The sequence below is a fragment of the Megalobrama amblycephala genome, linkage group LG2 (genome assembly GCF_018812025.1).
Source record: "Megalobrama amblycephala isolate DHTTF-2021 linkage group LG2, ASM1881202v1, whole genome shotgun sequence".
Taxonomy (NCBI): Eukaryota; Metazoa; Chordata; class Actinopteri; order Cypriniformes; family Xenocyprididae; genus Megalobrama; species Megalobrama amblycephala.
The window spans coordinates 34,653,867-34,667,197 of NC_063045.1; the positions used below are offsets into that span (position 1 = coordinate 34,653,867).

Sequence of the window (13,331 nt, forward strand, 5' to 3'; positions counted from 1 at the left end):
AATTATCACCGATAGCTGTACATGATCCTCTACTTAAAATAATGTAAAAGTAGCTATAGCCCGGGCTAATAAACTACTTTTTTAGTTGAGTTTGCTGTAGTATACTTCTAAATGCAGGAAACATTACACTTGTCTTATGAAATATTTATCTTCTATTGTATGGACAGATGTGTAAAGCTGCGGTCAGGACTCCATGCCATCGGGAATTTCATGAGGAAGATAATTCTCCGCATTGACCAACATAAACCTGCCTGGTTTGAAAGGGACTCATACAGTATGTTGCTACACTTGACAACAGACAATTGGCCTTTTTGCCCACAAAATATTTAGCAAAAATTTCGCTAATGTGACGTCAGATGTGTATCAGATTAGACTGGAGAAAGCGGTTTACAGCCATACAACATTTACAAATGTTCTGCAGTTCATCATTTCATTCATTTGCATTTTATTTGGACAGCATGAATATTAATACTACTCGTTTTATATTTTTATTATTGAAAATATGAATAGCAGAAACCTTTGAATAATGTTGAATGACCTTTAACTTTACAAGAACTGGGTAAGGGGAGAAACAAAACATCCCAAATTTATTATAATAGGCAGAAACAAAAAAATAACACACAATAAATTCTTTGTGTGGCTACTCAAACACCAAAGTGCTTCAGTTATTTTATCATAATTTCAATTTTCTCTCATCAGTCCTCTACAACCGGAATCAGTTTTAAGGTATCAGTTTGTGTCTTTTGTCCCAGAATGAGACTCAAATCAGTATTTCTGTGCAGTTTCAGTTTCAGACACTGTATTTCCTTCCAAGGTCGCCTCCAAGGTCTCTGGGGGCGCGCTGTCTGCTGTGCTCTGAGTGTTTGTCTTCGATAAACTCCCATAAATCGCCATGGCCTGAAGACGGTAGAGAACAATGAAGTATACATGTCAACTAGGGACAACTGGACTTTAAAAATTACTGTTATTGTTAAGGAATATTAAGTGCCATATATACACTAGCAGGCAAAATGTTTTTTCAAAGAAGTATATTATGAAATACTATTACAATTTAAAATGTCCACTTTCTATTTGAATATACGTAATTTATTTCTGTGATATTTTCAGCATAATTGCTCCAGTCCTCAGTGTCACATGATCCTTCAGAAATCATTATTTAATGATAATGATAATCATTATTTAAAAATAATGGTTTTTATTATAAGCAATGTTTATGCTGCTTAATATTCTTGGGTAAACTGTGATAGGTTCATTTTTCTCAGGATTCTTTGATGTTTCGACTAACATTATACATGTCTTTACTGTCACCTTTGATCAATTTAATGCACCCTTTCTGAATAAAAGCCAAATTCTTATTTTTTCTTACATACCAAAACTTTCAAAAAGTGGTGTATCAGTTTTCACAAAAAAATATGAAGCAGTACAACCGTTTTCAACATTGATAATAATCAGAAATGTTTCTTGAGCATCAAATCATCATATTAGAATGATTTCTGAAGGATCATGTGACTGGAGTAATGATGCTGAAAATTCAGCTTTGACATTACAGAAAAAAAAAAATAATAATTTGAATATATTTTAAAATATATTTTCAAATTGAAAAATAGTTCAATTGTAATAATATTTCACAATATTACTGTATTTTTGATCAAATAAATACAGCCTTGGTGAGCATAAGAGACTTCCTTCAAAAACATTCAATCATAATTATTCCTAACTTTGGACCAGTACAGAATGAAGCCATACCTGAGTGACCATACTGCTGATGTCTCCTGTGTTTGAGGGCAGTAAGATTGTGTTGGACTCCTTGGCCAGGTTGGAGAAAGCAGAAACGTACTGTTCGGCCACACTTAAAGATGCTGCGGCGTTTCCATTCTGTACAGATACAGTTATGAGACATCAACAAGATGCCTTGTTGTAAGACAGACTGAACTCACTATATTTATCTCAGGTATAATACTCTATCAGTCAGTTTACACATCTGAATGATTGAAGAACTGATTCCTCTCTACTAAGATACAGTGTCATGTTTATAAGTGTGATAGGAGTTCTTTCTTATGAAGGTTCTTCATAAGGTGAGTGAGATTGAGTACCTGCAGAGTGAGCGCCTCGGACAGCAGCCGGATGGCTTTGGCCTTTGCCTCAGCTTTAGCCAAAACAGCATTTGCTTCACCTGTACAGGAGAAAAAGATCATTAATATGCCAGTGGGCATAATGAATATTTGATCAATCATTTAATTATGAACATATAATTAATATAAATCTGCACAATATATTTACTTATGAATACATGTAACATAATAATAATAATAATAATAATAATAATAAATGTTTTCTTATTAAAAATAAGAAAAGTTTTTGTTATATTTCTTTATAATAATATAAATAAAACAAATAAAATTAAACAACAACAATTATCATTTCACAATTCATTTATATTTGTGTTGTTATTATAAAACTAATCATTATTACTATAATAAATAAAGCAATCAATAATAACAATGTAAACAAAAATACTTATTTTGTTTATTATTATAATAATATGTTTATTTTATATTCACTATTAATAATAAAATAAATAATCATATATATATAATATATAAAATAAATAATCATATCATATTATATATATATATATATATATATATATATATATATATATAATGTGTTTGAGTATGTGTTGAGTGTTTGAGTTATTCTATTAACTTAAAAGAAACAAAAATGAGAAATAGCAACTAGATGAAATAAAATAAGTTTATGTTTTTTATATTTTATTTCAGTTAATGTTTATTTTATTTTAGGGGTAATTAAATAGTTTTTTTATGGTTTTAGTTTATGATAATAACCCTGGTGACATCAGCCAAAAAAGAAATTCAGAGATGAGCCAAGTTATTACAGGAATTGTTCTCAATAAGAACCTCAGATCTGACTTTAGTACCAACATTTTATTCTACTGCTATCATTATTCCACACCACAGAAAAAAACCCACCAGCAGCTTTGTTAATCTGTTCAGCCTTCTGTCCCTCAGACGCCAGAATCTGAGCCTGTTTGCGACCCTCCGCCACATTGATGGCCGCCTCTCTGTGCCCCTCTGACTCCAGAACGGTGGCTCTCTTTTTCCGCTCGGCTTCAACCTGACCGTGATTCATATCACATCAGTCATATGATTGAGAGGTTTTCATTTTAGTCCTTTAGGTCTATGAGATTAAGTTGAAGAGTAAGTCATCATACCTGCATTTGCATAGACTCTTTTACCCGTGGAGGAACGTGAATGTCTTTGATCTCGTATCGAAGACATCGAATCCCCCATTCATCTGATGCCTGGTTTATCGAGTGGACAATATTGGAATTCAGGGACTCTCTTTCCTGTCAAAGGACAAAATGATCCTTAAGCACACAAATTATTGTTAAACAATAATGTGTAAGTCGATGACAGATTGCCTGGCATTCATACTCTAAACACTTTGTCCAGGGTCAGTTTTCCCAACTCTGATCGCATGGTGGTCTGTGCCAGCTGGGTGACGGCGTATTCTGGGTCCTCCACGCCATAACTGGCCTTCAGACGAGAACAACAGCATATTATGAGAGGAAAGCCTAAAGAAATACTGGAATAAAGTAGCAATGTACTTACCTTAAAAGGATCAAGTATCCTGAGATATAAAACTCCATCTATCTGCAATGTCACATTGTCTAAAAGCAAAACATTACATTTGATTCATCTCAATAACCCATAAAATTGGAAGTGAAAAAGATCAGAATGCCTGTGACTTACCAAGGGAAACTGCTGACTGCTCTGGCACATCTATCACGATCTCTTTGAGGCTTTGCACATATCTAATTTTGTCCAAGATTGGAATTAAAAAGTTTAGACCCTGCAAGGAAATAAAATATTTGAAATGTAAATGATTCAAATACACTCAAGCTATTCATGGAGAAAAGATGATAACTCACTGGTTCCAGGATTCGGTGAAAACGGCCCATCCGCTCCACTACCCAAGCCTCCTGCTGGGGTACGAACAGAACTACAGTGTTCATAGGAAGGCTGGACGCCCATCGCTGCTGAGCTTGAGTCCCCCACAATGCAGGCACTGTTTGACGCGAATGCTGTACACAGAAGAGAGACAGAATACAATGAGATGTGGTATACAAAAGCAAATTACATGGCTAATATATATATGATTTATTTTTGCATAAATGCAAGTAAATGTATTATATATAAATACATTATATATTTTTCATATAATTATGAACATAAATTCTACATATATGCATAAATAGTAAATACATTATAGTAAATATATTTATTAAAACTTTGAGCGCTGTGTAATGTAGTAAATGTTGTATAAGTATATAGTTTGAACAACCCGTTCTTCTGGTACTACTTGTTCTGTGTATTTTTTTTTTTTTTTTTTTGTGCTGTAAGATAAATTCTGCTATATCTCTGAAATGGCAAATAAATCATTCTGACATCACAAAACTTACTAAATATAACTGAAAATCATTCATGTGAGGCTTTTAAATTTGAAGTTCACGCACACAGTAATGTGGGATGTAAGCCTGATGAAACAAGTGGCTAATGTTACAATCATCACGTCTTCAACGAAACTCATAATAGTTGAAAATTATCTCGAAGTAAACGTGCGAACAAACTCGTTTATATCTATTTGATTTCGAAATGAACTTCACTAAATTAAATATGTGACAGAATTCAGCTGAAGTGTCAAGCAATGAAGGGACAGTCCTAAGAAGAGTGCACGTGTGTTACCTTTAAAAGGCCGCTCCCTGCCCGACACACCACCGTCCTGAGCATTTTCAGCCTTTATGAACACAGAAGTGGAAGATGTCTCTAACAAATTAATTAACTCTTCTGGAGCTTACACTACAAACGTGACCCTCTTACAGCTGCGGAAATTAAAGTTACACCATCACGAGCGTGCGTCAATTACAAACATCCGTGTCTACGAGGGAAACAACTGCTTTTAATATTTGGTTCCGGGAACACGTCCGTATTTGTCATGGTATTTGTCTGTAGCTGAACGTCCACTGTGAAATATAACAAATAAATTATAACATTTTATTGTTCACACCAGTATGTTTATGAATGTTTAAATGTTTTAAGGGATTTTTGTTCTTCTTGTTGTTGTTTTATAAACTAAATATATAGTTAGTGTTTTTTGTTTTGTTTTTTTTAAATCGTCCACTAGTGGGCTGTCATACTTTTAATTCAGCTTTTAGAGGACGATGTGCGGCTTTTACATAGGCTATAGCTATATAACTTCTCCGGGCTGCAATGTGGCTAAAAGCTTTCTAGACTAAAAGTTCCCTTCGATGTAGTTTTCTTCTAAAACACAACATAACAACATAAACGACTATACTACTAAACTACTGTAGTTTTGCATAAGTGGGAATGATAATTTGTTGTGATTAATGTGCAATGTGGTCACATCAACAGCTCCAGTCCAGGTTTGTTATAGTTAGCCAAAACTAAAACTATTAATTATTTTTTCGTAAATGAAACAAAGCTGAAATAAAAGGAAATATAAAGATTTTATAAAAAAAGATGAAACATAAAAAAAACTTAAACAAAAATTACAAAACCACATAACAAAATTACTAAACCTTAAACTAAAATTAAAATGAAATTAGTTAATTTACTAATAACAGAATAATGGACAAATGTGCAACAATCTAAAGTGGGTTTTGCTAAATTAAATAAAAGCAATATGTAGTAAAGTTATGGGTTAACTCCAAGCTAAATGTTAGCACTTCTAAACTAACTACAATTTAATTTGGAGTCTAGTTATTATGTAGGTTCCTGTCCTTACATATTTGTGAAAATTTCATTTATATCCTACTTTTTTATTATTATTATTAAATAAATATTAACATTATACACGCACTGTCGTTCAAATGCAAATACTGAACACATGGGTTATTATTGTTAACTAAAACTAAAACTGAAACTAAAACCACAAATAAAACAAACGTTAACTAAAATAAAACAACAACAAAACCTGTAAACTTATTTTATCAATGACAAAACAAATACACAATAACATTACTAAAACTGTAACTAAATAAAAATGAAAACGGAAAATATAAAAAATAAAAACTATAGCCTAATAGCATCTCAGTGACACTACAATAACACTAGAATATAATATAAATATGTATACAAAAATAAACCAGAAAAAAAGAACAAGAGAAAAAAGGGGAAAAGCAACTTCATAAATAAATAAATAAAATGGCAGCCGGGTAATAATATAAAAATCAGATATAAATCGGGCATAATATATCAAATAAAATACTGTGCTCACAAACTTTTAAAGTCTTTATAGCTTTCTCTAATACTTTCTATGTAGTCTACAGCCTTAGTTTAGTCGGGTTTTTATTCGTAAAGTAAAAAAATATAAGTAAGTTAATTAATTAAAAGCACTTTTCATCCTCTTTAGATTATTCAGTGAAGCCAAAATTGCATTTCCCCATAAAAGTGTGAGATGTCTTGAGCACTGAATATTTTCATTGATAAATCCTGTATCCCACATGGCAATATAACTGAATAAGTACAATGGCAAACATATTTATCCAAGTTTTCTGACGTGTTAACAGGCCAGCGTCACACCTGTTCCTTCACTCCCTGTAGCCATAAACCACACCCATTAGCTCATCAATTGGTCAACAGTCCAGAAAACCCCGCCCTCTGGGTCAGGGGCAATTCTGACGCCATTAAAATCCCTGCAAGCCCCGCCTCTTATTCTGTGAGTTTCTAAACATACAATTTGATCATGGCGATGGGACATTTGAGTCAGTACGCGTCACCTGTAGGATAGTGCGGAGTTACTCCGTCGAGCATCCGTGCTTCATCTACCCTCAGCAGTGCGCTCATGACGAGGAACAAACTTGTGACATCATCTGAAATGTCACCGGACAGCTGAGAACTTCGATTATACTGACAGGATTTATCCAAGAGGAAAAACTTCGGTTGCCATGTCTCTCCTCTGCGTGAGAGGTGAGTGCTGTTTTAAATGTGCAAATATTTGCACCTGACAGCATGCAATCAGCAGGTGTTTTGTTTCTTTAAAAGTTTAGAGACGCGTTTTTGTAAAGTATGAACATTTTATTATTTACTTTCTCGGTAATGTTTGCCGTTTTCACGAAATGATTTAAATTTCATTTAAATTGAATGATGTCAAGATCAAACAGTCTGAAATATTACATAATTTGAGGTTTGCCATAGGTATGATATAGCTCGAGGGAAGCAGCTGTTTGGCGTCATGATGTAATACAGTTCTCCAGCCCAAACAGACAGTGCAACAATAAATATACATTTCTAAAACTATTGTAAGGTATTAAAAAGAACTGATACTTCCCAATATTATATAAACTTTTTTTAATATGAAAAAATCTCATCAATTTGATGTTGGAGTTAATCAGAACAACATTATAGACATCTTACTAACAAAGAGCCAATAGACAGTGTGGGAAATAAAGAATGAATTTGATTTACTGAAAATAAAAAAGTAGCTGAAACGGATTGATTTAAAAATACTTACACAATATATGGATTATACTTATACAATATAGGATATCTGTAATATTTTATGCAAAATTATATAGTGTTTGGTTATATTTTAATATAACATGATATTATTTATTTTGTATATAATTATATTAGTATAATAATTTAAGTATTAATATAAGTAAATACTAATTTTCATAGTGAATTAAAGTAAATAAATTAAAAAAACATTGAATTAAAATATAGAAATAAAAGGAAAATGTATATTCACTATAATAATATAATATAATATAATATTCACTTTAATATTTAATAGATAATATTAATTTTAATATTTTAAATACTATATTTTGTGATTTAATTGAAGACCATATTTACGTTAATATTGTACGTTATAATTTGTATTTGTATAAAATATAGACATACAGATATATACATGTATATATTTTAATATTTATTGTAATACAATTTATTTAATATTTTCAATTTTTAGTGGTTATAATTGAGCTATTATTTGAAGACTATTTTAATTAGAATAGTTGGTATGCAGTATTTTGTAAATGATGCTCACTCATCAGCCCCTCTTGAAGGAAAGCAGATCAAAAGCACTGTGTGTCATCTGCTTTCATACTCTTTCAGAGATGCACATTCTCCTTTTATCTTTGGTTACCGACCAGTTACAGATCAACGTCTCCATCTCTTTCTTTTCTACGCTCAATCTGCTTCAGTCGCAATGCTTGCTGTCTTTGGGGAAAGTGTCTCTGCTTAATGTCCACACAATATAGCTTGAAGGCTGAGTGGGGTGTGGGGGTGGGATGGGATCTGTACACTGATTGCTCATCCACATCTATGAAGAGGTGCAGGGCAGGCTAATGTGGTTTAAACAGTGATTGGGCTGTTTGACAAAAGAAGACACATGAAACCACCTGAATCAGTCTTTTAAAAAAAGAAGCAAATACATTTTACAATGGGACCAATCATTGTAATAGTCTTTTCTTCCCTATTGTGACATATATCCAAGTGAAACGGCTTCTCGAACAAAACAAAATGTAGGGTGGGACTTGATTTTGTCCATCAGGATTGGATGGTTGTGGTTTGCTATCTCAATGTCAAGGCAGACTCACACAACTTTTGGCTGGATTTTCCTGTCATAGACAATTTTCCCTGTATCGCGGCCGAATGAGTGCTCATTGTGGTTGCCAAGTTCGTTAAGTGTGTGCAGTTCAGCGACGTGATCTGAGCCTGTCTCGAGCAGTCCCAGACACGACGATGTTTTCAAACCTGTTTGATAGTATCGCCACGTGATCTTGTAGTGTGAGCAATGCAGTGACAATGTGGAACTAATCAAGCTAATCACAATGCATATGGTATAAATGGGAATATTATATTGAATATAATATTGAATTAAATATTATTATATTAAAGTGACAGCAGCATAATCTAGTACCTACTGCTGTATATGCTGTTACTATGAACCAAACAGCAAAAGAAACAGACTTTCTAACTCACTGCTCTTGATTTAATAACTTGATTAAATATTTTATGAATTATTAGGCTTAAATGAAAATGTCATCACAGTGAGACTTGGTGACCACAGGTAAAACCATACATGGCTACTCACTACCACTGTCAAATGATATTATATTATGATATGTTATATAGGTCTAAAAAACACCTAAAAAGGTACAAATTACACTCTAACAAAGACATGAATTATATATTCACCTACCCACCTAATAAATATATTGCAATATAAATATTCCACATTTCCACAAACCATGGTAATTTACTACAGTTTATTCATGGTAAAAGTTTGTGTGTTAGTCTGGTGATTTTGGGATTTAAAAGTTTTATATCTTCATTCATGGCACGTTTCTCCTGTTTTCCTCATCGGTCTTGTTGGGAATGTTGAGGCTGTTTCATCCGATTTAAAACTACTTTAATCATGGAGTGATTTGTAGTTTGTAACCGAGAGGTGTGTGTCGAATTGAAACGCTTCTCACTAGATGTCGCAACGCTGTTTAATAACGTTGACCGGGAATAAACACGGCTCCTTTAAGTTTTTGTTCCATTATCCACTGGGCTGTGCTGCGTAGTTCAAAGTAAACTAGTGAAACACCTGAAAACAGTGCTATTTGTTCTGTATTTGTTAATATTAACCAAGAAATCACTTCAGATGATTCGGTGACAGAGCAGTCCGAACGAATCCAAATCGTTTCATATCGTTATGCAAGTGCGTTTGGCCAATTCACGGAAAAGAAAGAATCGAGACAAATATTAATATCGAGACTGATATTGCTGGTTCCGTCGACAGAATTACGGAACATATATAATAACTGCTGAAATATTCGCACGGGAAACGTTTCTCAGGTCAGTCGGAGGAGCGTGCATGGTACGAACAGTGCGTTTATAACCGTACAGTAGGGCTAACCGATATATCGCATGCGATTGTCACGCGCATTTCGTCAGTAAAGCCGGTTCCCTGATTACCGCTAAATCGCCATCACCTGCTTTCAAATGGAGCGGCATTTAATAGACAGAGCCGTAGTTCACTGATAAGCCACGCAATATCACATTCATTATCGCAGATGAATCGCCTTCAATAATGAATGCGATATTGCGTGGCTTGTCAGTGATCTACGGCATTTAATACGTCAATTAAATGCCGCTCAATTTGAAAGCAGGTGATGGCGATTTAGCGGTAATCAGGGAACCGGCTTTACTGACGAAATGAGCGTGACAATCGAATGCGATATATCGGTCAGCCCTACCGTACAGCTGCAGGCGCCACTGCGGCCACATATCTGACCAAATTTAGCCGCACAACCAGGAAAAGAGGAGGGAGATTGGGGTGCCGCGGGCCAGATGAATATGATTGGCGGGCCAGATTTGGCCCGCGCGCCACCAGTTGATGAGCCCTGGTGTACAGCTCGCTCAGGGGAGGAGCCAAGCTAATAGGGCAGATTGTCGCCATTCATGGGCGGGGCTTCCCCGCTTCCCTGCTTGTTTGTAGAGGCTGTTTATAATTTATGGGGATTATAAAAAAGGAGTGTGTGTAATTTTACCGTTATAGTCTGCCTGTTTACACACACTGTGGACACACATCTGTGTTCAAACACCTTATAAAAGTGAATTTTGCATAATAGGTCCCCTTTAAAGGAATAGTGTGCCCACACAGCAAAAGGTATCGCGGCTTCCGGACCCGTATCGGCGTCTACTTGCGCGCAGTGACAGATCCGCAACGAAGGCGGATCGCGGACCCGCTGTGGCTCCGCGCTGCATCCGCGATTAAAACCTTTTCTCCGCACCCGTTTGGGACCCGCAAATTGATACAACCGTTACAGTAAAGGCGTGTGCGCGTCCACGGATCCCACATGAGTCCGCTTAGGATCCGCTGATTGACAGTAGAATTTACGGCGCCGCCCGGAGGCAGAGCTGATTCTCTGGGCGGTGCCAAAACGAATGTGACAGTCACGCGGGTTTGGCAACTTGAATGCGGAAACGCCTAGGAGTCCCCTGCTGTGTGGGTGGTGTTTGATTTGATTTAGGTGCCACCACAGGATTTATTTGCAGCAGATTTTCCTTCCTTGTCAAAGGGAAACCATACAGGCCCTTTACTACCCCATCACATCCTTTCCTCAGGAACCTGTGTTGATTTAGAGTGTCTCAATTGAAGTTATACAAGTAAAACAGAAAGAATCAGTGGAGATGAGTAGATTTGCACAGACACAAACACTTGTATAAGAAACATGTTCAGTGAGGATCTCAAAACAGGTCAATTATTCAGAGAGACAAAGGAAATGTTTGTGCAGGAACTGAACTGTGATTAAATTCCTTAGCGTGTCTCACAAGAGCTTTTTAAGGTTTACAAAGGTCATAGCCCTTTTCTCAACAGACTTGCGGTGTCCTCAGATTTCACAAATTACACCTTTTACTCACACGAAATGTGTTTGCAGTTGAAGTTTAGCTTTGTTGGTGGATCACCAGTTCGAAAACTTTTAGAAATCTTTCTGCATGTTTTGTGATGTAATTTCCTTATTGTTCTTTCTTGTAAACTTTACTGGAACAGGAGGATTTGAGTATTTGGAAGCACAATAACCCAGTAGTACAGCATTTACAATATGTGTCCAGCAGAGAAACATGCTGCTAGCTGTGGATAATCTGATGTAATACAATGCAAACTTGTCGATGGCAGCACGAGTGCTACTGTCATTACAGCAAAAAGAAGACAAACTAAATACAAAGACATACGTTATTTCAAAATGTGTTATATTTATAAATTGTTGAGATGCTTATAATATAATTTATGATGAAATAAAATAATTAAATTACACAATGCAGAAATAAAAAGTTTTCTATTGTAATATATTTTAAAATGTAATTTATTCCTGTGAAGCAAAGCTGAATTTTCAGCATCATTACTCCAGTCTTCAGTGTCATATGATCCTTCAGAAATCATTCTAATATTCTGATTTGATGCTCAAGAAACATTTCAACACATTTCATATGTTAAAGCATTTCACCAGATGAAGCGGAGACTAAAGGCAGAATCTCCCCAAAACAAGCAACCATTAAAAATGGCTGTATTAAGGGCCTGGAAAAGCATTTCAAAGTATGAAACCAAGAGTCTGTTGATGTCTATGGGTCACAGACTCACTCCTGTGATTGCTTGCAAGGGATTTACAACCAAATATTAGCTTTTACACTTACATTTGCTTTAAGTTAAACCGTCCCAATACATATGCTCACATTAGGCATATATATATATGCCTAATGTGATATATATATATATATATATATATATATATATATATATATATATATATATATATATATATATATATATATACAACATTAGGAGGATCATAAAAATTGCATAAATTGCAAAAATTCCCTTTAGATGCTAGACAAGATGTTTCCCCAAAGACAAAAAGTACAGTTTACCCTGGTCATCTAATTCAAAAAGTTTACACCCCCGGCTCTTAATGCATATTCTGCAAGGGGTGTGTAAACTAATGAGGAGAACTGTAGACAGCCCCAAAAAATTGTCCTCCGTAATGTATTACCTATGTTTAGACTAACCTAAGAAGCCTTCTGGCCCTCCTGACTCACCATCCACCTCTTTCATCAGGATCATGGTTTTGTTTCTTTATTTATTACTGTTCAGACAAAAGGCCCATCTCCATGGTGATGTCGTTACACACACAAATGAGCGATCTCTCCACGCATCCATGTAAGACGGACACAAAGAGCACCCGTGTGGGGTCACATGGACCTACGTTTGTTAGTGTGACTGGTTCGGTCTGATCACTAGACCCGTTTGTTGTGGATTTGCAGAATAATCAAACTGGTGCACGTTTGCAGACATTTATTAGATTGTCTTTATTAGAGTCTTATTGGCTGCTGATCTGCTGTGGTCACTGTGTTTAATTAAAGAGATAAAAGAGCTATTGAATAGGCAGCTTTGTACACTTGTGTTGATGGATTGTGTGTATTAATGAAGCATGCATGCATGGCTGGGTTTTGCATCTCTACTGCATTCACTTGCTTTCTCTTTGTGACCCCCTGATGTGGGAATGAAGGTACCTTACGATGTTAGAGCGTTTGAATCATTTATCGAAAGCAGAGACTGCATTTGAATATTGTTGTTCAGCACTTTTGCCGAATGAAGAAAAACTTATGTACATCAATTACTTAATAACTTCAATACCCTGCATTTATTGCATTTTACTTTTTAAATTTTCCATTTTACCTTAAACTATACCTTTACAAGGTCTCATTGAATAGTGTACACAGTTACTAAGCAGTTTT

The 13,331-nt window shown here is 35.1% G+C and overlaps 2 protein-coding genes across 2 annotated transcripts in view; one reads left to right on the top strand and one right to left on the bottom strand.

Annotated features, from left to right (window-relative positions):
- Nucleotides 1-416: 416 nt before the first annotated feature.
- stoml2 (stomatin (EPB72)-like 2) lies at nucleotides 417-4,963 on the bottom strand. The gene is made up of 10 exons (XM_048172719.1): nucleotides 4,767-4,963; nucleotides 3,953-4,105; nucleotides 3,774-3,873; nucleotides 3,633-3,691; nucleotides 3,456-3,557; nucleotides 3,233-3,367; nucleotides 2,991-3,135; nucleotides 2,094-2,173; nucleotides 1,747-1,875; nucleotides 417-897 (listed from the first exon to the last, which is right to left on the bottom strand). Exons 1-10 carry the CDS (start codon nucleotides 4,809-4,811, stop codon nucleotides 766-768), a joined length of 1,080 nt encoding a protein of 359 aa, XP_048028676.1. The 5' UTR covers nucleotides 4,812-4,963; the 3' UTR covers nucleotides 417-765.
- Nucleotides 4,964-6,741: 1,778 nt separating this feature from the next.
- The window catches only part of unc13bb (unc-13 homolog Bb (C. elegans)), a 99,246-nt gene continuing 92,656 nt past the window's right edge, over nucleotides 6,742-13,331 (top strand). Inside the window, exon 1 of the mRNA XM_048181499.1 lies at nucleotides 6,742-7,010. Coding sequence (XP_048037456.1) covers nucleotides 6,989-7,010 — 22 coding nt within the window. The 5' untranslated portion in view covers nucleotides 6,742-6,988. The remainder of the gene's footprint in view (nucleotides 7,011-13,331) is intronic.